This window comes from Palaemon carinicauda, chromosome 37, assembly GCF_036898095.1.
Source record: "Palaemon carinicauda isolate YSFRI2023 chromosome 37, ASM3689809v2, whole genome shotgun sequence".
Lineage (NCBI taxonomy): Eukaryota > Metazoa > Arthropoda > Malacostraca > Decapoda > Palaemonidae > Palaemon > Palaemon carinicauda.
In genome coordinates, this window is record NC_090761.1 from 59857184 (window position 1) to 59881299 (window position 24116).

The following is a 24116-nucleotide window of genomic DNA, read 5'->3' on the forward strand; positions in this document are numbered from 1 at the left end:
ACTGACGCAATATCATCAGTACTTGCTGGAAAAGAGCAAACTCCTTTCGGGAAAACAGATGTGTCCCTGATAACCTCGAAGAACATGACGTAAGCACCCTTTTAGACATGGTCATGTTTACCAACAAAACATCAAACACAAATTTTGTTAGCCACAAAAGACATAAAAAGATCTCTGTCACAGTTTGGCAAACAGACAATTTCCAGTATTTAGTATTCAGTAAAGCTCCATGAAATTCTCAGAAATAAAAAAAACATTTATTATAGGTTAAGAAAACCATGACATATTTAAGGGAATAATGCTGAAAAAATCTAAACAAAAGGTGTTTTTCCATGGTTCATTGTATTCAATATTGATAGCAATAATCATCCTTGACCTACACACTTCAACATAATCATTGCAGATTGCATTTTTGACATGTGAAATTCCTCTTTACTCTGATGAGTGTCCCGATAATATTTCATGTAAAAAAAAAACATTAACTTTGGGCAAGTCTTTAGCATACACATATAATTATTTCTTAAAGTTAAATTCTTCCTTGTTTATGTCTTTCTATACTTCTATTTTGTAACCTTTTTCAATGACTAAAATAATAAATAGGAAATTTAAGCTTACTCATACTACTGAAACTGCAGCTGAAGCTTGAACTGCTGTAGTCAGGTGTGGTCGTCATAGTCGTCCTTGTTGTTGTTGTAGGCATAGCTGTAGTACTTGGAGATATTGTTGTGGGTGGAGTTGTTGATGTAGTTGTCGATGTCGTTGTAGTGGTTGTGGTTGGAGTAGTTGAGGTTGATGTAGTTGTGGTTGGAATGGTTGTTGTGGAAGTTGTAGTTGTGGTTGATGTGGTTGTAGTGGGACTGGTTGATGTTGATGATGTAGTTGTAGTGGGAGGGGTTGTAGTGGAAGTTGTAGTTGTGGTTGGAATAGGAGATGTTGATGTGGTGGGCTGTGAAGTACCTGTTGTCAATGTCATAGTTGTCGTTGGAGTTGTCATGTCACTATGACTTGGTGGACTATTGATAGAACTACGTGAAACACTATGACCTGAAAATAAAAGCAACAATTTTGCTTTTAAATAGCATATTTTTTTACATGGAATCTAAAAATACCTTCATGTGGCAACGTATTTGCTTAATTCTGTTTTATATCTAATAATACTGAAAATATGACATGACTCTCCTACATTTTGAAAATTTACAACTTTTCTTGAAAGTAAATCTTTCTTTAGTTTTAAATTGATGATCATTCTATTTTAAAATATATGATTGATATACTCATTCTCTTAATAGCCACCTTTCAATCTTTTTCTCAGCTCTAGACACATAATATTTATTAATAATTTTACCTTTTTCCTATATTTGCTATTATTGACTGACCAGTGGTATACCTCACCCTCTTTATAATACAGTTAATTTTGGATTTGAAAAATTCTCACCTAGACTTATCCTGCAAAGTTTTTTACTTTGGTCTTATTAGTGAGAAAATTGATACGATCAGTTAAATAAGTGTATAACAGAAAGGTTGAATACTGTGATAATAATGACCTGTGAAAATCAAATGCAATTTATAATAAAATGTGAAATGCAAGTCTCTTATGGAATACTTGAAAATATTTAAGACAAACTGTTAAAAGAGTTTATAGTCGAAGTCCATATAAAAGTCACAATTAGATTCTTCAGTTTCCCTAACCTGCAGTTCATCAGTGTAATGAGGTATGTAATTATATAATCTTAGACAGAAGGAAAGAAAATAAACAGACAGGCTTTATGAAAATAAAAATGTACCATACCCAAAGACTCCAGCTCTATATAACCTTGCAAAGACTCAAAACTATGCAAGAAAAAGTACGATTAACTAATTTGCTTATTTACTCTGATTACTTTTTTATTCTACTTAATGATAATGGGAATGGAAATTGTAGTTACTTGATGAAGTAATGAGAAAAGAGCTCTCTAGACCCCTATCCTATTCATTATCTTTAGCAATAATCATCCTTGACCAATACAATTCGATGCAATCATGGCAGACTACGCTTTTGACATAGGGAATTTCTTATACTCTAATGCGTGTTGCTATGATATTCTATGCAAATAAAATGTATTATCAAGTCTTTAAAGTATACACATTATTTCTAAATGATAATTCTTTGTTGCTTATAAGTTTTTTATACTTTTATTTCTAACTCACGTTCAATGAATAAAATGATACAGTCTTTAAAAATGGTAAATGTAATAAATAGAAAGGAAATGTAAGCTTACTCATACTACTGGAACTGCAGCTGGAGCTTGAACTGCTGTAGTCAGGTGTGGTCGTAATAGTGGTCCTTCTTGTAGTTGTAGGCATAGTTGTAGTGGATGGAGTTATTGTTGTGGAAGAAGTAGTTGTGGTTGTTGTGGCAGATGTAGTTGTGGTTGGAGTGGTTGATGTTGATGTAGTTGTAGTGGGAGGAGTTGTTGTTGAGGTTGTAGTTGTAGTTGGTGTGGTTATTGTTGTTGATGTAGTTGTAGTGGGATTGGTTGTGGTGGAAGTTGTAGTTGTGGTTGGAATAGGGGATGTTGTTGTGGTAGGAGTTGAAGTCCCTGTTGTCAAATTCGTATTTGTCGTTGGAATTATTGTTGTATAAATTGGACTTGATAAACTGTAGATAGAACTACTTGATAAACTGTTGCCTGAAAAAGGAAACCCATAATTTTGTTTTTGAATAGCATAATTTGTACATAGAAACTAATTGAACCTCAATTTTACACAGATGTATTACCTTAACTCCATTTCATACTTAATAATACCAAAACTTTGATTTGGCACTCTTACATCTTGGAAATTTATAAAACATATGATTATAAATACTTAGCAGGAGAGAGTAAAATAGAACAAACGTGTAGGATAGAAATAGCGTGTATAGTAATAAAAGATTCCAGCAGTACACTACCTCCGAGATACTCAAATTTTTCATACAAACTGATTAGAAAATTTGTTCAATTGCTCTGATTATATATTGCTTTCTGCTTAAAATTTTTGAGAGGGTAATTACAATAATGTGATATGTAGTAATGAAAAAATGACCCCTCTAGAGAAAAAAAGTGAAAACAGAGTAATGTAGTATAACCAATAATTAAAATTAACTTATTGTCTCTGCTCTTCCCCTATTTGGAGACAGAAGGACATATAGTAAGGTAATATGGTTTCCAAATGGATAAAAAAAAATCTGAACAAACTCTACATTCCAGATATTCTGACAGTACTGGGGTAATCTGAACAAATCAATCAAGTTACTGGATAGTGCTAAATGAATACCACTAAATTCAAATATTATGGTCATGACTACCGAGCAAACCACACACCATAAAGAGCAGTAAATATCATTAGCATCTCCTACGATAGAGTAATATGATAAAAATAATAAGAAAACTGAGAAAGTATTAAATGGATCAACTAATTATTCAAGATTAACATTTACCTTGATCTAAAACAGGCTTTTAAAGGTTTAAGGGCTGCTCAGTGACATTCCCCTATCAAGCTGGACAATGCCCTAGAGACTGACCATATTACATATGATCAGCGCCCAAGTCCCCTTTGCACCCAAGCTACACCAACGAGAGCCTGGTAATGGTTGCTGATGACTCAGCACATATATCTATAGGTTCCCTCAAACCCCAACCTTTCCTCAAAAGGATGGTGAGGTTGCAGCGACCAAAGGAACTAACTAAATTATTTTCACACCTACTAGAGATCACATCTGAATGAACACAACAGAGACAACATGGGATTACTTAACTAGATGCTCATATATATCAAGAAAATAAAACTCAACATTTTAGGAAATTAAGATAACACAGCATCTGCTTTATTTCCTGCAAAATAGAAAACTCGTTTCAAGAAACGTTAGGTTACTGCCACCATCAAAGAACATTGCATACAATTACCCTTATCAAAGTGGTTACGTATATCAACAAATCATCTCAGATTAAATTCTTCTCAACTTGCAAGGACACAAAAGAGTCCTTGACACACTTTAGTAAACAGCTATTTTCCAGTTTTTCGTATTTAGTAAAGCTCAATGAAATTTTCAAATTGAATATAATTCTTCAATTGAATATAACATCTTACGTAAGAGTATAAAACTGACAATAATATGGCCATGCATATACATGTGTATATAACATATATTTATGAATATATGTAAATATCTTGATATGTATGAAGAGTATAGATACAAATGTAAATGAAAATAGAATATGATATGATAATGTAATTCTGTGTCAAAAAGGCATCCTTGAAATGGAGACAAAATTTTCAGTTAACTAAAAATTGAATAGACTTACTTGAGCTTTCGAAAGAAGAGCTTGAGGAACTCGAGCTGCTTGTAGTAGTTGCTGTTGTTGTTGTTGTTCTTGGAGTTGTCGTGGTAGTAGTTGGGGTTGATGAGGTACTTGTAGTTGATGAGGTTGTGGTTGTTGTAGTTGGTGTGGTAGTAGTCGTGGATGATGAGGTACTTGTAGTTGTAGTGGTTGGGGTTGTTGTAGTGGGTGAGGAGGCAGTTGTTGATGAAGTAACTGTAGTTGTTGGGGTTGTGGTTGTTGTGGTCGGTGTAGTAGAAGTTATGGTTGATGTTGTACTTGTAGTTGTTGGGGTTGTGGTTGTTGGTGTGGCTGTGGTGGTTGAAACTGTTGCTGTCGTTGTTGTAGGAGGTGTGGTTGTCAAAGGACTTGACAGACTGTAGCGAGAACTGCTCGAGACACTTGAACCTGTTGATGGAAATATAATTGATCCTGTTTCAATTATATAAGCCCACAAGAAAATAAAAGAACTGCATCTGACTGTCTTAATTATGTGAACCTGAACCTTGTTTTCAAACTTAAACAGATATTTTAAAATAAGAAGGGAAAGATTATTTAGGTTATTACGTAGAATGCAAAATGATAGATACCGTCGGAGAAATAATAATTCAACAAAATCACTTGTCCAAGAACTAACCTGAACTACTACTACTACTACTAAAGGAAATACTCGATGATTGAGTAGTGGTAGTTATTATTGTAGCTGGAGTTGTTGATGTTACAGTGGTTGTTGTGGGTGTTGTAGTTACTGTAGTAGGAGTAGCTGTTGTAGTGGTAGTTGATACTGTTGTAGTTGTTGGTGTGACAGTAGTGGATGGGGCACTCGTAGTAGTTGATGATGCAGTGGATGTTGTCGGTGTTGCAGTTGTTGTTGTTGGTGTGATTGTGGTTGTCGTTGAAGAGATAGTGGTAGTTGTTGGTGTTGCTGTTGTTGTAGTAGAAGTTCCTGTTGTTGTCGTAGTTGTGGAGGTAGTGGGTGTGGCTGTGGTGGAAGTAACTGTTGTTGTTGTAGATGATGCTGTAGTTGTTGTTAGTGTTGCAGTTGTAGTGGTGATGGTTGGACTTGATACACTTATTGATGAACTGATGCTACTTGACCCTATAAGTCATTATTTCTCTTTAGTTTGGTTTAAATGAAGCAATGGTCTGTTATTAACATCTAATTTGAAAATCAATAAGCAAATGTAGTCAATATATAATTGATTATGACTTAAATTTTTCTTAGTTTGATTCACGTATTACTTTTATCATGCCATGAAAATACTTATATTTGTAATGGACTTCGTAAAAGACGGTCATATGATGCAAAAACTAATAAACAAAACTATGTAAAGTAGTGAAATGATCTCTTTGCTCATTGCCATTGCTGTCCTTTAATTTTTATTGACGAAAAATATGTTTAGGTTCGACTATATGACTTCAACTAAAAATATAACTTTTTCTCTTGATGTTATTGAAAGGACTATAAATCAGACATCGGGAAAAGCGTGTGAATATGGAAATATCCCAAGAAATTGCAATCTAATACCTAAATATGTGTTACTCTATGAAAATCTTAATTATAATGATAATCATTGTTATTACTTTTATTATTACTATCATTATCATTAGCATTATTGGTATATGTTTAATAATAATAATAATAATAATAATAATAATAATAATAATAATAATAATAATAATAATTATCATTATTATTGTTAGTATTGTTACTATTATTATTACTATTATCATTTTCATCATTCTTACTACCTTATTATTGGTAAAATGAAAAGATTACCATTAGTATTATGAATATTATCAACATCAGTAATTTCTTATGCTACATTTATTCATTTTTGTAGTGACACATCAATACTTATTCTTATAACCTTTGAATGATAATATATCTGTAACTTTCAATTTCAATCGTTAATCATATCATATTCAGATTTTTATAGGTAAAACTTTAACAAAAATATAAATCAAAATTTTTTTATAAATGAAATAATATAGATAAGAGTCTCTCTCTCTCTCTCTCTCTCTCTCTCTCTCTCTCTCTCTCTCTCTCTCTCTCTCTCTCTCTCTCTCTCTCTCTCTCTCTCTCTCTGTATATATACATACACACACACACACACATACACACACACATATATATATATATATATATATATATATATATATATATATATATATATATATATATACACATATATATATATATATATATATATATATATATATATACATATATATATCTAAATATATCTAAATATATGTATATATATATATATATATATATATATATATATATATATATATATATATATATATATATATATATATATATATATATATATATATAGAGGGAGAGAGAGAGAGAGAGAGAGAGAGAGAGAGAGAGAGAGAGAGAGAGAGAGAGAGAGAGAGAGAGATTCTTATTTATATTATTATTGCAAAATATCATTCCACCAATAAAGTTTATGTGATAAATATTAATCAGCAATTTTATTAATCACTTAAGTTACAATTCACACTAACAGCATAATACGAGAAAGAGAATCAATAAAAATATCATTTTCTCATGGCTGGGGATATCAATAGTTATAGCTTTTTATCCAACGATAGCATGAAGTAAGATGAAAGATGTAACCAAAGAGTTAATGAATAATATAGCAAAGTTTTAGCAGAGTAAGATGTAAATGGAAGTAGTAAAAATTCTAGAAACAATGGTATTGTATAGATAGCATAACAGAGAAAGAAAATTAGAGAGAAAAATTTCTATATTGCTTTTGTCTTCCTAAATACTTATTACATTTTAGTAATTAGTTATGTACTCTATTAGTTCAGAAAGTAGTTCAGACTATTAGCCAGATCACTAATTTTGTTAAGCTGTTTCTTGAAAAACATTGAAAAAATACTTTGACTGTGCAGATCATTTATTTGCAACATAATTTAGGGAAATATTAATCATATTTTCATGGTAAAAAAATCATCAAAGGCCATTTTTTAAGTTCATAAACTGTATATTAACAGAGTGGAAGAAAATTACATGATAATCATCCTTGTGGCCAGAAAAGTACATTTAACTCCTTAAAATCCAAATCATAGAAAAAATTCTTTTATTGAATTTTTTTTCTTCAGAAATGAGTTGAGATTAATACGTAGAAAAATAACTGGGAAACAATACTAAATATAAAATAACTAACCTGGTCAATTTAAGGCCCATATGTGGTTTTTTTTTATCTGTCAATAATATTAATACAGTGTGTATCTATACTTGCTTGAGAGTTATGGACTTCTGGAATTCTAGAACCTTAAAAATTCGACCCCATGAATTTTGAACCTACCAATCTCCCCGACTATGCATTTTCACCATTTTTATATATACAGCACTATCTTTTGGACACCGAAAAATTATTTGGATCTTGATTTCAAATATATCAGATAATAATTGACAAATTTATAGTGTATTCTGACTTTTAGGGTAACTGTGACCTTGACCTTGACCTTGTCAGGTCTAAATTATAATGGTGTCTATTGATAAAGTGCATCACTCTGAGAATTTCAAATAAGTTGTTCTAGTAGTTTTCTCAGAATATTGAAAACAGAGAAGCAAAGAAACAAGCAGACAAAGAAATCCAATAAAGACAATACAACTCGGCCACCTAGGTGGGGATAAGGTAGAAAATGATAACAACTGGAACTTATTTTTGACAATATCTTGATTGAAATGAATGCAATATCTAAATGTATATATTTAGCTTTTATTTGCAAATCCCTTCAGCAATTTTCTATCAAACTTTTCATAACTAAACTGTGAATGAATTTTTCAAATACTGTCTAAATAGTGTACTGCTTGAGTTTCATACAGCATGTGCTATCATTAAAATCTACTGAATTTTAATGACTTAGGTCATATTTTCAGGTATAGAATTGAGATTTCCTGCAAACTTAAATCTATTTTCAAATAGCCTTATCTCATTCTTTTCAGAAATAAGGTGAGATTAGGAATAACAAGGAACAAACTCAAAATATCAAATAACTAACCTGAACTACTGCTGCTAAATGAACTGCTCGATGATTGAGTAGTTGTTGCTGTTGGAGTAGTTGGCGTACCAGTAGTGGTAGTTTGTGTGGCAGTTGTTGTGGTTGGAGTAGCTGTTGTTGTGGTTGGAGTAGCTGTTGTTGTGGTTGTAGTGGGAGTTGATAGAGTTGTAGTTGTTGGTGTACCAGTAGTAGAGGTAACAGTGGTAGTTGTAGATGATCCAGTGGTTGTTGTGGGTGTTGCAGTTGTTGTAGTAGAAGTTGCTGTTGTTCTTGTTGTAGTAGAGGTGGTGGGTGTTGCTGTGGTAGAAGTAACTGTTGTTGTTGTAGATGATCCCGTTGTAGTAGTTGGTGTTGCAGTTGTTGTGGTAAATGTTGGGCTTGATAAGCTGTAGGATACACTGGAACTACGTGAGCCTGTAAATAAAAAGCCTCTTTTGGTTAGTAATTTGCTTTCCTAATTCTTTCACCAAGCAACATTTTGTGACATCATTACAAGAAAGAAATAAAAAAAACTCCAAATCAATTAATCCTATTCAATTATGATATATTTATGATCCAATAAGTTGTATTTATCATACTAGTTTTAGTATGATTAGTAGCATTTTTTCACCTTTATTAATAGCAAGTAATGATGTTCCAAGACATTCCACAAAAGGAGTAAGAAATATATGCATATCAGAAAAGATGATAATCAGGAATACTAAAATAGGAAGCTATAAATGTTAATCCAAATGCAAAATTATCTTGGTAAAATATACTATATATGAAAAAGAGACCACATAAGTCCTTATTTTAACTGTATCTTTATAAAAATCTATTTATTATTCATATCAATAACTTTATTTGCATATCCTTTTAGCAGTTTTCTGTTTAGCTTTTCACAACTGAACTAAATAATGTACTGATGAATATGAAGCAACATGAAGTATCATTTAAAATCATTAATTATAATAAATTAGGTTACATTCATGGGTACAATATTGAGTTCTCAAAAATTATTTTTTTCTATGTATACATAAAGTATATTCTTTTTTCCCTTCATTTCAGAAAAGAGTTGAAACTAGCATAAAAATGAGGAAAAAATTTAGAATACAAAATAAAAAAACTAACCTGGACTGCTGCTACTGAATGAACTGCTTGATGATTGCGTAGTTGTTGTTGTTGGAGTGGTTGGTGTACCAGTGGTTGTAGTTTGTGTGGCAGTTGTTGTGGTTGGAGTAGCTGTTGTAGTTGTAGTGGGAGTTGATGCCGTAGTAGTTGTTGTCGTAACAGTAGTAGATGTGGCAGTGGTAGTAGTAGAAGATCCAGAGGTTGTTGTGGGTGTTGCAATTGTTGTTGTTGGTGTGAATGTGGTTGTTGTCGAAGAAACAGTGGTACTTGTAGGAGTTTCTGTAGTTCCTGTTGTTGTGGACGTGGTGGGTGTTGCTGTGGTGGAAGTAACTGTTGTTGTTGAAGAAGATGTCGTTGTAGTAGTTGGTGTTGCAGTTGTTGTGGTAAAGGTTGGACTTGATAAGCTGTAGGATATACTGGAACTACTTGAGCCTGTAAATAAAAGCCTCTTTCAGTTAAACAATTACTTTCTTTGTGCTTTCGATAAGTAAAAATGTCATGTGACATTACTGCAATAAAAAAAACTTATGAAACCAAAACAATAAATCCTTATCAATTACGTTTTATTTATAATTCGATAGGTTAAAGATCTCTTAATATTTGCACTATAGGTAGTTTAATTTTTTTGCCTTTCAGCAATGGCAAGTGTTGTTGTTCCAATAAATTCCACAAATATCACTTTATGAACACACTTAGAAAATTTCAATATTAAGTGAAACTAGATTTAAGTGCTAGCACTCAGAAACTAGATGTAGAAAATCTATGTAAAACACTAATACCAAACAGAGTCTAACAGAGTAAAACCAGCCACTCGTATGCCACGCTTAACTAATGAGCAATTATAGTATCCGCCATTAATCGTAAAGTATATGAATCAGAACTTGAGGAAATTAGGTGATCTTGAATTTGCCAATATGTGGTTTATTATTAGTTAATAACATTAATAATGTATGCATCCTTACTTAAGTAGTTTTCTACAAAACTAATAATAGATGAACAAAAAAGAAATTTTTCAAATCGTGACTAAATACTTTACTGATTAAGTTTCAAATAGCATGTACTATCATTACAAATCATTGAATTCTGATGAATCAGGTCACATTTATAGGTATAATATACATATTTCTTGCTTTTTTTATTTCCAAATAGTCTTATTTTTAAAAAATAGGTGATATTAATATAAAGACGTGGAATGAATTCAAAATCTAAAATAACTAACCTGGACTGCTGCTACTAAACGAACTGCTCGATGATTGAGTAGTTGTTGTTGTTGGAGTAGTTGGTGTACCAGTGGTGGTAGTTTGTGTGGCAGTTGTTGTGGTTGGAGTAGCTGTTGTTGTGGTTGGAGTAGCTGTTGTTGTGGTTGGAGTAGCTGTTGTTGTGGTTGGAGTAACTGTTGTTGTGGTTGGAGTAGCTGTTGTTGTGGTCGTAGTGGGAGTTGATAGAGTTGTAGTTGTTGGTGTACCAGTAGTAGAGGTAACAGTGGTAGTTGTAGATGATCCAGTGGTTGTTGTGGGTGTTGCAGTTGTTGTAGTAGAAGTTGCTGTTGTTCCTGTTGTAGTGGAGGTGGTGGGTGTTGCTGTGGTAGAAGTAACTGTTGTTGTTGTAGATGATCCTGTTGTAGTAGTTGGTGTTGCAGTTGTTGTGGTAAATGTTGGGCTTGATAAGCTGTAGGATACACTGGAACTACTTGAGCCTGTAAATGAAAAGTCCCTTTCAGTTAGTAATTTGCTCTCTTAATTCTTTCACCAGGTAACAACATTTTGTGACATCATTGCCAGAACGTAATCCTTTTCAATTATGATATATTTATGATCCAGTAAGTTGTATTCATCAAACTAAATTAGTTTTAGTACAAGTAGTAGAATTTTTTTCACCTTTCTTAATTAATAGCAAGTAATGATGTTCTAAGACATTCCACAAAAGGAGTCCATAAAATATTAGCATATCAGAAAAGACCAAAATCATGAATTACAAAATATCATGCTATAAATGTGAATCTCAATAAAAAATTATCTTGGTAAAATATACTATACATTAAAAAGAAACCACAGAGGTCCTAATTTAGAAAGAATCTTGTTAAAAATGAATTTATTATTCATACCAATAATTTGTAAGATTTTACTTGCATATTATTTAGCAGTTTTCTGTATAGCTGTTCACAACTGAACTAAATATTTTTTTGCAGCCAATGACTAAATAATGAATTGGTGAGTGGAGACCAACATGAAGTATCATTTAAAACCATTTATTATAACAAATTAGGTTACATGAACAGGTGCAAATTTGATTTCTCAAAAATAATTTTTTCTGTGTACATAGAGTATATTTTTTTTTTCCTTCGTGTCAGAAAAGAGTTGAAACTAGCATAATAATGCGGAAAAAATTAAAAATATTAAAAACTAACCTGGACTGCTGCTACTAAACGAACTGCTCGATGATTGAGTAGTTGTCGCTGTTGGAGTAGTTGGTGTACCAGTGGTGGTAGTTTGTGTTGCAGTTGTTGTGGTTGGAGTAGCTGTTGTTGTGGTTGGAGTAGCTGTTGTTGTGGTTGGAGTAGCTGTTGTTGTAGTTGGAGTAACTGTTGTTGTGGTTGGAGTAGCTGTTGTTGTGGTCATAGTGGGAGTTGATAGAGTTGTAGTTGTTGGTGTACCAGTAGTAGAGGTAACAGTGGTAGTTGTAGATGTTCCAGTGGTTGTTGTGGGTGTTGCAGTTGTTGTAGTAGAAGTTGCTGTTGTTCCTGTTGTAGTGGAGGTGGTGGGTGTTGCTGTGGTAGAAGTAACTGTTGTTGTTGTAGATGATCCCGTTGTAGTAGTTGGTGTTGCAGTTGTTGTGGTAAATGTTGGGCTTGATAAGCTGTAGGATACACTGGAACTACGTGAGCCTGTAAATAAAAAGCCTCTTTTGGTTAGTAATTTGCTTTCCTAATTCTTTCACCAAGCAACATTTTGTGACATCATTACAAGAAAGAAATAAAAAAAACTCCAAATCAATTAATCCTATTCAATTATGATATATTTATGATCCAATAAGTTGTATTTATCATACTAGTTTTAGTATGATTAGTAGCATTTTTTCACCTTTATTAATAGCAAGTAATGATGTTCCAAGACATTCCACAAAAGGAGTATGAAATATATGCATATCAGAAAAGATGATAATCAGGAATACTAAAATAGGAAGCTATAAATGTTAATCCAAATGCAAAATTATCTTGGTAAAATATACTATATATGAAAAAGAGACCACATAAGTCCTTATTTTAACTGTATCTTTATAAAAATCTATTTATTCATATCAATAACTTTATTTGCATATCCTTTTAGCAGTTTTCTGTTTAGCTTTTCACAACTGAACTAAATAATGTACTGATGAATATGAAGCAACATGAAGTATCATTTAAAATCATTAATTATAATAAATTAGGTTACATTCATGGGTACAATATTGAGTTCTCAAAAATTATTTTTTTCTATGTATACATAAAGTATATTCTTTTTTCCCTTCATTTCAGAAAAGAGTTGAAACTAGCATAAAAATGAGGAAAAAATTTAGAATACAAAATAAAAAAACTAACCTGGACTGCTGCTACTGAATGAACTGCTTGATGATTGCGTAGTTGTTGTTGTTGGAGTGGTTGGTGTACCAGTGGTTGTAGTTTGTGTGGCAGTTGTTGTGGTTGGAGTAGCTGTTGTAGTTGTAGTGGGAGTTGATGCCGTAGTAGTTGTTGTCGTAACAGTAGTAGATGTGGCAGTGGTAGTAGTAGAAGATCCAGAGGTTGTTGTGGGTGTTGCAATTGTTGTTGTTGGTGTGAATGTGGTTGTTGTCGAAGAAACAGTGGTACTTGTAGGAGTTTCTGTAGTTCCTGTTGTTGTGGACGTGGTGGGTGTTGCTGTGGTGGAAGTAACTGTTGTTGTTGAAGAAGATGTCGTTGTAGTAGTTGGTGTTGCAGTTGTTGTGGTAAAGGTTGGACTTGATAAGCTGTAGGATATACTGGAACTACTTGAGCCTGTAAATAAAAGCCTCTTTCAGTTAAACAATTACTTTCTTTGTGCTTTCGATAAGTAAAAATGTCATGTGACATTACTGCAATAAAAAAAACTTATGAAACCAAAACAATAAATCCTTATCAATTACGTTTTATTTATAATTCGATAGGTTAAAGATCTCTTAATATTTGCACTATAGGTAGTTTAATTTTTTTGCCTTTCAGCAATGGCAAGTGTTGTTGTTCCAATAAATTCCACAAATATCACTTTATGAACACACTTAGAAAATTTCAATATTAAGTGAAACTAGATTTAAGTGCTAGCACTCAGAAACTAGATGTAGAAAATCTATGTAAAACACTAATACCAAACAGAGTCTAACAGAGTAAAACCAGCCACTCGTATGCCACGCTTAACTAATGAGCAATTATAGTATCCGCCATTAATCGTAAAGTATATGAATCAGAACTTGAGGAAATTAGGTGATCTTGAATTTGCCAATATGTGGTTTATTATTAGTTAATAACATTAATAATGTATGCATCCTTACTTAAGTAGTTTTCTACAAAACTAATAATAGATGAACAAAAAAGAAATTTTTCAAATCGTGACTAAATACTTTACTGATTAAGTTTCAAATAGCATGTACTATCATTACAAATCATTGAATTCTGATGAATCAGGTCACATTTATAGGTATAATATACATATTTCTTGCTTTTTTTATTTCCAAATAGTCTTATTTTTAAAAAATAGGTGATATTAATATAAAGACGTGGAATGAATTCAAAATCTAAAATAACTAACCTGGACTGCTGCTACTAAACGAACTGCTCGATGATTGAGTAGTTGTTGTTGTTGGAGTAGTTGGTGTACCAGTGGTGGTAGTTTGTGTGGCAGTTGTTGTGGTTGGAGTAGCTGTTGTTGTGGTTGGAGTAGCTGTTGTTGTGGTTGGAGTAGCTGTTGTTGTGGTTGGAGTAACTGTTGTTGTGGTTGGAGTAGCTGTTGTTGTGGTCGTAGTGGGAGTTGATAGAGTTGTAGTTGTTGGTGTACCAGTAGTAGAGGTAACAGTGGTAGTTGTAGATGATCCAGTGGTTGTTGTGGGTGTTGCAGTTGTTGTAGTAGAAGTTGCTGTTGTTCCTGTTGTAGTGGAGGTGGTGGGTGTTGCTGTGGTAGAAGTAACTGTTGTTGTTGTAGATGATCCTGTTGTAGTAGTTGGTGTTGCAGTTGTTGTGGTAAATGTTGGGCTTGATAAGCTGTAGGATACACTGGAACTACTTGAGCCTGTAAATGAAAAGTCCCTTTCAGTTAGTAATTTGCTCTCTTAATTCTTTCACCAGGTAACAACATTTTGTGACATCATTGCCAGAACGTAATCCTTTTCAATTATGATATATTTATGATCCAGTAAGTTGTATTCATCAAACTAAATTAGTTTTAGTACAAGTAGTAGAATTTTTTTCACCTTTCTTAATTAATAGCAAGTAATGATGTTCTAAGACATTCCACAAAAGGAGTCCATAAAATATTAGCATATCAGAAAAGACCAAAATCATGAATTACAAAATATCATGCTATAAATGTGAATCTCAATAAAAAATTATCTTGGTAAAATATACTATACATTAAAAAGAAACCACAGAGGTCCTAATTTAGAAAGAATCTTGTTAAAAATGAATTTATTATTCATACCAATAATTTGTAAGATTTTACTTGCATATTATTTAGCAGTTTTCTGTATAGCTGTTCACAACTGAACTAAATATTTTTTTGCAGCCAATGACTAAATAATGAATTGGTGAGTGGAGACCAACATGAAGTATCATTTAAAACCATTTATTATAACAAATTAGGTTACATGAACAGGTGCAAATTTGATTTCTCAAAAATAATTTTTTCTGTGTACATAGAGTATATTTTTTTTTTCCTTCGTGTCAGAAAAGAGTTGAAACTAGCATAATAATGCGGAAAAAATTAAAAATATTAAAAACTAACCTGGACTGCTGCTACTAAACGAACTGCTCGATGATTGAGTAGTTGTCGCTGTTGGAGTAGTTGGTGTACCAGTGGTGGTAGTTTGTGTTGCAGTTGTTGTGGTTGGAGTAGCTGTTGTTGTGGTTGGAGTAGCTGTTGTTGTGGTTGGAGTAGCTGTTGTTGTAGTTGGAGTAACTGTTGTTGTGGTTGGAGTAGCTGTTGTTGTGGTCATAGTGGGAGTTGATAGAGTTGTAGTTGTTGGTGTACCAGTAGTAGAGGTAACAGTGGTAGTTGTAGATGTTCCAGTGGTTGTTGTGGGTGTTGCAGTTGTTGTAGTAGAAGTTGCTGTTGTTCCTGTTGTAGTGGAGGTGGTGGGTGTTGCTGTGGTAGAAGTAACTGTTGTTGTTGTAGATGATCCCGTTGTAGTAGTTGGTGTTGCAGTTGTTGTGGTAAATGTTGGGCTTGATAAGCTGTAGGATACACTGGAACTACGTGAGCCTGTAAATAAAAAGCCTCTTTTGGTTAGTAATTTGCTTTCCTAATTCTTTCACCAAGCAACATTTTGTGACATCATTACAAGAAAGAAATAAAAAAAACTCCAAATCAATTAATCCTATTCAATTATGATATATTTATGATCCAATAAGTTGTATTTATCATACTAGTTTTAGTATGATTAGTAGCATTTTTTCACCTTTATTAATAGCAAGTAATGATGTTCCAAGACATTCCACAAAAGGAGTATGAAATATATGCATATCAGAAAAGATGATAATCAGGAATACTAAAATAGGAAGCTATAAATGTTAATCCAAATGCAAAATTATCTTGGTAAAATATACTATATATGAAAAAGAGACCACATAAGTCCTTATTTTAACTGTATCTTTATAAAAATCTATTTATTCATATCAATAACTTTATTTGCATATCCTTTTAGCAGTTTTCTGTTTAGCTTTTCACAACTGAACTAAATAATGTACTGATGAATATGAAGCAACATGAAGTATCATTTAAAATCATTAATTATAATAAATTAGGTTACATTCATGGGTACAATATTGAGTTCTCAAAAATTATTTTTTTCTATGTATACATAAAGTATATTCTTTTTTCCCTTCATTTCAGAAAAGAGTTGAAACTAGCATAAAAATGAGGAAAAAATTTAGAATACAAAATAAAAAAACTAACCTGGACTGCTGCTACTGAATGAACTGCTTGATGATTGCGTAGTTGTTGTTGTTGGAGTGGTTGGTGTACCAGTGGTTGTAGTTTGTGTGGCAGTTGTTGTGGTTGGAGTAGCTGTTGTAGTTGTAGTGGGAGTTGATGCCGTAGTAGTTGTTGTCGTAACAGTAGTAGATGTGGCAGTGGTAGTAGTAGAAGATCCAGAGGTTGTTGTGGGTGTTGCAATTGTTGTTGTTGGTGTGAATGTGGTTGTTGTCGAAGAAACAGTGGTACTTGTAGGAGTTTCTGTAGTTCCTGTTGTTGTGGACGTGGTGGGTGTTGCTGTGGTGGAAGTAACTGTTGTTGTTGAAGAAGATGTCGTTGTAGTAGTTGGTGTTGCAGTTGTTGTGGTAAAGGTTGGACTTGATAAGCTGTAGGATATACTGGAACTACTTGAGCCTGTAAATAAAAGCCTCTTTCAGTTAAACAATTACTTTCTTTGTGCTTTCGATAAGTAAAAATGTCATGTGACATTACTGCAATAAAAAAAACTTATGAAACCAAAACAATAAATCCTTATCAATTACGTTTTATTTATAATTCGATAGGTTAAAGATCTCTTAATATTTGCACTATAGGTAGTTTAATTTTTTTGCCTTTCAGCAATGGCAAGTGTTGTTGTTCCAATAAATTCCACAAATATCACTTTATGAACACACTTAGAAAATTTCAATATTAAGTGAAACTAGATTTAAGTGCTAGCACTCAGAAACTAGATGTAGAAAATCTATGTAAAACACTAATACCAAACAGAGTCTAACAGAGTAAAACCAGCCACTCGTATGCCACGCTTAACTAATGAGCAATTATAGTATCCGCCATTAATCGTAAAGTATATGAATCAGAACTTGAGGAAATTAGGTGATCTTGAATTTGCCAATATGTGGTTTATTATTAGTTAATAACATTAATAATGTATGCATCCTTACTTAAGTAGTTTTCTGCAAAACTAATAATAGATGAACAAAAAAGAAATTTTTCAAATCTTGACTAAATACTTTACTGACTAAGTTTCAAATAGCATGTACTATCATTACAAATCATTGAATTCTGATGAATCAGGTCACATTTATAGGTATAATATACATATTTCTTGCTTTTTTTATTTCCAAATAGTCTTATTTTAAAAAAATAGGTGATATTAATATAAAGACGTGGAATGAATTCAAAATCTAAAATAACTAACCTGGACTGCTGCTACTAAACGAACTGCTCGATGATTGAGTAGTTGTTGTTGTTGGAGTAGTTGGTGTACCAGTGGTGGTAGTTTGTGTGGCAGTTGTTGTGGTTGGAGTAGCTGTTGTTGTGGTTGGAGTAACTGTTGTTGTGGTTGGAGTAACTGTTGTTGTGGTTGGAGTAGCTGTTGTTGTGGTCGTAGTGGGAGTTGATAGAGTTGTAGTTGTTGGTGTACCAGTAGTAGAGGTAACAGTGGTAGTTGTAGATGATCCAGTGGTTGTTGTGGGCGTTGCAGTTGTTGTAGTAGAAGTTGCTGTTGTTCCTGTTGTAGTGGAGGTGGTGGGTGTTGCTGTGGTAGAAGTAACTGTTGTTGTTGTAGATGATCCTGTTGTAGTAGTTGGTGTTGCAGTTGTTGTGGTAAATGTTGGGCTTGATAAGCTGTAGGATACACTGGAACTACTTGAGCCTGTAAATGAAAAGTCCCTTTCAGTTAGTAATTTGCTCTCTTAATTCTTTCACCAGGTAACAACATTTTGTGACATCATTGCCAGAACGTAATCCTTTTCAATTATGATATATTTATGATCCAGTAAGTTGTATTCATCAAACTAAATTAGTTTTAGTACAAGTAGTAGAATTTTTTTCACCTTTCTTAATTAATAGCAAGTAATGATGTTCTAAGACATTCCACAAAAGGAGTCCATAAAATATTAGCATATCAGAAAAGACCAAAATCATGAATTACAAAATATCATGCTATAAATGTGAATCTCAATAAAAAATTATCTTGGTAAAATATACTATACATTAAAAAGAAACCACAGAGGTCCTAATTTAGAAAGAATCTTGTTAAAAATGAATTTATTATTCATACCAATAATTTGTAAGATTTTACTTGTATATTATTTAGCAGTTTTCTGTATAGCTGTTCACAACTGAACTAAATATTTTTTTGCAGCCTATGACTAAATAATGAATTGGTGAGTGGGGACCAACATGAATTATCATTTAAAACCATTTATTATAACAAATTAGGTTACATGAACAGGTGCAAATTTGATTTCTCAAAAATAATTTTTTCTGTGTACATAGAGTATATTTTTTTTTTCCTTCGTGTCAGAAAAGAGTTGAAACTAGCATAATAATGCGGAAAAAATTAAAAATATTAAAAACTAACCTGGACTGCTGCTACTAAACGAACTGCTCGATGATTGAGTAGTTGTCGCTGTTGGAGTAGTTGGTGTACCAGTGGTGGTAGTTTGTGTTGCAGTTGTTGTGGTTGGAGTAGCTGTTGTTGTGGTTGGAGTAGCTGTTGTTGTGGTTGGAGTAGCTGTTGTTGTAGTTGGAGTAACTGTTGTTGTGGTTGGAGTAGCTGTTGTTGTGGTCATAGTGGGAGTTGATAGAGTTGTAGTTGTTGGTGTACCAGTAGTAGAGGTAACAGTGGTAGTTGTAGATGTTCCAGTGGTTGTTGTGGGTGTTGCAGTTGTTGTAGTAGAAGTTGCTGTTGTTCCTGTTGTAGTGGAGGTGGTGGGTGTTGCTGTGGTAGAAGTAACTGTTGTTGTTGTAGATGATCCCGTTGTAGTAGTTGGTGTTGCAGTTGTTGTGGTAAATGTTGGGCTTGATAAGCTGTAGGATACACTGGAACTACTTGAGCCTGTAAATGAAAGCCTCTTTCAGTTAAACATTTAATTTCTTTGTGCTTTCGATAAGTGAAAAGTCATGTGACATTACTGCAATAAAAGAATCTATGAAACCAAAACAATGACGCCTTATCAATTACAAAGTATTTATAATTCGATAAGCTGTAGATGTCTTAAGATTTGCCGTATAGATAGTTTAATTTTTTTTCCCTCCAGCAATAGCAATTGTTGTTCCAATAAATTCCAAAAATAAAACTTTATGAACATACTTCCTAAATTTCAATATTAAGTTAAACTTGATTTAAGTACAAGCACTCAGAAACTAGATGCAAAACATCTATGTAAAACATTAATACCAAACAGAGTCTGACACAGTAAAACCAGCCACTCGTATGTGACACTCAACTAAAGAGCAATGCTAGTATCCATCATTAAGAGTAAAAAGTGATATTGAATTTGCCCGTATGTTCTTTATTATCAGCCAATGACATTAATAATGTATGTATCCTTACTTAAGCAGTTTTCTGTAAAACTAATAATGGATGAACATTAAAAGAAATTTGTCAAATTATGACTAAATACTTTACTGATTGAGTTTCAAATAGAATATACTATCATCACAATCCATTAAATTTTGATTAATCAGGTCCCATTTTTAAGGATAGTATTGAGATTTCTTGCGATTTTTTTTTTCTATTTCCAAATAGTCTTTTTATCAGAAATGAGGTGAGATTAATATAAAAACAAAGAATGAATTCAAAATATGAAATAACTAACCTGGACTGCTGCTACTAAACGAACTGCTCGATGATTGAGTAGTTGTTGCTGTTGGAGTAGTTGGTGTACCAGTGGTGGTAGTTTGTGTGGCAGTTGTTGTGGTTGGAGTAGCTGTTGTTGTGGTTGGAGTAGATGTTGTTGTTGTTGGAGTAGCTGTTGTTGTGGTCGTAGTGGGAGTTGATGGAGTTGTAGTTGTTGGTGTACCAGTAGTAGAGGTAACAGTGGTAGTTGTAGATGATCCAGTGGTTGTTGTGGGTGTTGCAGTTGTTGTAGTAGAAGTTGCTGTTGTTCCTGTTGTAGTGGAGGTGGTGGGTGTTGCTGTGGTAGAAGTAACTGTTGTTGTTGTAGATGATCCCGTTGTAGTAGTTGGTGTTGCAGTTGTTGTGGTAAATGTTGGGCTTGATAAGCTGTACGATGCACTGGAACTACTTGAGCCTGTAAATGAAAAGTCCCTTTCAGTTAGTAATTTGCTCTCTTAATTAGGTTACATGAACAGGTGCAAATTTGATTTCTCAAAAATAATTTTTTCTGTGTACATAGAGTATATTTTTTTTTCCTTCGTGTCAGAAAAGAGTTGAAACTAGCATAATAATGCGGAAAAAAATTAAAAATATTAAAAACTAACCTGGACTGCTGCTACTAAACGAACTGCTCGATGATTGAGTAGAAGTCGCTGTTGGAGTAGTTGGTGTACCAGTGGTGGTAGTTTGTGTTGCAGTTGTTGTGGTTGGAGTAGCTGTTGTTGTGGTTGGAGTAGCTGTTGTTGTGGTTGGAGTAACTGTTGTTGTGGTTGGAGTAACTGTTGTTGTGGTCATAGTGGGAGTTGATAGAGTTGTAGTTGTTGGTGTACCAGTAGTAGAGGTAACAGTGGTAGTTGTAGATGTTCCAGTGGTTGTTGTGGGTGTTGCAGTTGTTGTAGTAGAAGTTGCTGTTGTTCCTGTTGTAGTGGAGGTGGTGGGTGTTGCTGTGGTAGAAGTAACTGTTGTTGTTGTAGATGATCCCGTTGTGGTAGTTGGTGTTGCAGTTGTTGTGGTAAATGTTGGGCTTGATAAGCTGTAGGATACACTGGAACTACTTGAGCCTGTAAATGAAAAGTCCCTTTCAGTTTGTAATTTGCTTTCTTAATTCTTTCACCAGGTAACAACATTTAGTGACATCATTGCAAGAAATTAATCCTTTTCAAAAATGTTATATTTATGATCCAGTAAGTTGTATTCATCATGCTAGTTTTAGTACAAGTAGTACAATTTTTTTCACCTTTCTTAATTAATAGCAAGTAATGATGTTCTAAGACATTCCACAAAAGGAGTCCATAAAATATTAGCATATCAGAAAAGACCAAAATCAGGAATTACAAAATATCATGCTATAAATGTGAATCTAAATAAAAAAAAATCATTTTGGTAAAATATACTATACATAAAAAGAAACCACAGAGGTCCTAATTTTGAAAGAAACTTTTTAAAAATTAATTTATTATTCACATCAATAATTTGCAAGATTTTACTTGCATATTATTTAGCAGTTTTCTGTATAGCTGTTCAAAACTGAACTAAATATTTTTTTGCAAACCATGACTAAATAATGAATTGGTGAGTGGGGACCAACATGAAGTATCATTTAAAACCATTTATTACAACAAATTAGGTTACATGAATAGGTGCAATATTGATTTCTCAAAAAAAAAAATTTCTGTGTACATAGAGTATATTCTTTTCTTTTTCCTTCGTGTCAGAAAAGAGTTGAAACTAGCATAATAATGTGGAAAAAATTTAAAATATAAAAAACTAACCTGGACTGCTGCTACTAAACGAACTGCTCGATGATTGAGTAGTTGTTGCTGTTGGAGTAGTTGGTGTACCAGTGGTGGTAGTTTGTGTTGCAGTTGTTGTGGTTGGAGTAGCTGTTGTTGTGGTTGGAGTAGCTGTTGTTGTGGTTGGAGTAACTGTTGTCGTGGTTGGAGTAGCTGTTGTTGTGGTTGGAGTAGCTGTTGTTGTGGTCATAGTGGGAGTTGATAGAGTTGTAGTTGTTGGTGTACCAGTAGTAGAGGTAACAGTGGTAGTTGTAGATGTTCCAGTGGTTGTTGTGGGTGTTGCAGTTGTTGTAGTAGAAGTTGCTGTTGTTCCTGCTGTAGTGGAGGTGGTGGGTGTTGCTGTGGTAGAAGTAACTGTTGTTGTTGTAGATGATACCGTTGTAGTAGTTGGTGTTGCAGTTGTTGTGGTAAATGTTGGGCTTGATAAGCTGTAGGATACACTGGAACTACTTGAGCCTGTAAATGAAAAGTCACTTTCAGTTAGTAATTTGCTTTCTTAATTTCTTTTTCCAGGTGACAACATTTAGTGACATCATTGCAAGAAAGTAATCCTTTTCAAAAATGTTATATTTATGATCCAGTATGTTGTATTCATCATACTAGTTTTAGTAGTAGTAGTAGAATTTTTTTCACCTTTCTTATTTAATATCAAGTAATGATATACCAAGACATTCCACAAAAGGAGTACATAAAATATTAGCATATCAGAAAAGACCAAAATCATGAATTACAAAATATCATGCTATAAATGTGAATCTAATTAAACAATTATCTTGGTAAAATATACTATACATAAAAAAGAATTGAATTTATTATTCATATCAATAATTTGTAAGATTTTACTTGCATATCATTTAGCAGTTTTCTGTATAGCTGTTCAAAACTGAACTAAATATTTTTTTTGCAAACCATGACTAAATAATGAATTGGTGAGTGGGGACCAACATGAAGTATCATTTAAAACCATTTATTATAACAAATTAGGTTACATGAATAGGTGCAAATTTGATTTCTCAAAAATTATTTTTTCTGTGTACATACAGTATATTCTTTTCTTTTTCCTTCGTGTCAGAAAAGAGTTGAAACTAGCATAATAATGTGGAAAAAATTTAAAATATAAAAAACTAACCTGGACTGCTGCTACTAAACGAACTGCTCGATGATTGAGTAGTTGTTGCTGTTGGAGTAGTTGGTGTACCAGTGGTGGTAGTTTGTGTTGCAGTTGTTGTGGTTGGAGTAGCTGTTGTTGTGGTTGGAGTAGCTGTTGTTGTGGTTGGAGTAACTGTTGTTGTGGTTGGAGTAGCTGTTGTTGTGGTTGGAGTAGCTGTTGTTGTGGTCATAGTGGGAGTTGATAGAGTTGTAGTTGTTGGTGTACCAGTAGTAGAGGTAACAGTGGTAGTTGTAGATGTTCCAGTGGTTGTTGTGGGTGTTGCAGTTGTTGTAGTAGAAGTTGCTGTTGTTCCTGTTGTAGTGGAGGTGGTGGGTGTTGCTGTGGTAGAAGTAACTGTTGTTGTTGTAGATGATCCCGTTGTAGTAGTTGGTGTTGCAGTTGTTGTGGTAAATGTTGGGCTTGATAAGCTGTAGGATACACTGGAACTACTTGAGCCTGTAAATGAAAAGTCACTTTCAGTTAGTAATTTGCTTTCTTAATTTTTTCACCAGGTGACAACATTTAGTGACATCATTGCAAGAAAGTAATCCTTTTCAAAAATGTTATAATCATGATCCAGTAAGTTGTATTCATCATACTAGTTTTAGTAGTAGTAGTAGAATTTTTTTCACCTTTCTTATTCAATATCAAGTAATGATATACCAAGACATTCCACAAAAGGAGTACATAAAATATTAGCATATCAGAAAAGACCAAAATCATGAATTACAAAATATCATGCTATAAATGTGAATCTAATTAAACAATTATCTTGGTAAAATATACTATACATAAAAAAGAATTGAATTTATTATTCATATCAATAATTTGTAAGATTTTACTTGCATATTATTTAGCAGTTTTCTGTATAGCTGTTCAAAACTGAACTAAATATTT

General features: G+C 33.1%; 1 protein-coding gene across 1 annotated transcript in view; it reads right to left on the reverse strand.

The window, feature by feature from the left end:
- LOC137629818 (mucin-3B-like) overlaps positions 1–24116 on the reverse strand; it is a 164553-nt gene that overhangs the window by 63566 nt on the left and 76871 nt on the right. Inside the window, exons 48-65 of the mRNA XM_068361467.1 lie at positions 23199–23675; positions 22049–22525; positions 20882–21337; positions 20257–20691; positions 19017–19493; positions 17850–18305; positions 16631–17062; positions 15461–15937; positions 14273–14749; positions 13054–13485; positions 11884–12360; positions 10696–11172; positions 9477–9908; positions 8367–8780; positions 4975–5436; positions 4323–4745; positions 2259–2669; positions 616–1044 (exon numbers count right to left, since the gene is read on the reverse strand). Of these exons, the coding sequence (XP_068217568.1) occupies positions 616–1044; positions 2259–2669; positions 4323–4745; positions 4975–5436; positions 8367–8780; positions 9477–9908; positions 10696–11172; positions 11884–12360; positions 13054–13485; positions 14273–14749; positions 15461–15937; positions 16631–17062; positions 17850–18305; positions 19017–19493; positions 20257–20691; positions 20882–21337; positions 22049–22525; positions 23199–23675 (8121 nt within the window). The remainder of the gene's footprint in view (positions 1–615; positions 1045–2258; positions 2670–4322; positions 4746–4974; positions 5437–8366; positions 8781–9476; positions 9909–10695; positions 11173–11883; positions 12361–13053; positions 13486–14272; positions 14750–15460; positions 15938–16630; positions 17063–17849; positions 18306–19016; positions 19494–20256; positions 20692–20881; positions 21338–22048; positions 22526–23198; positions 23676–24116) is intronic.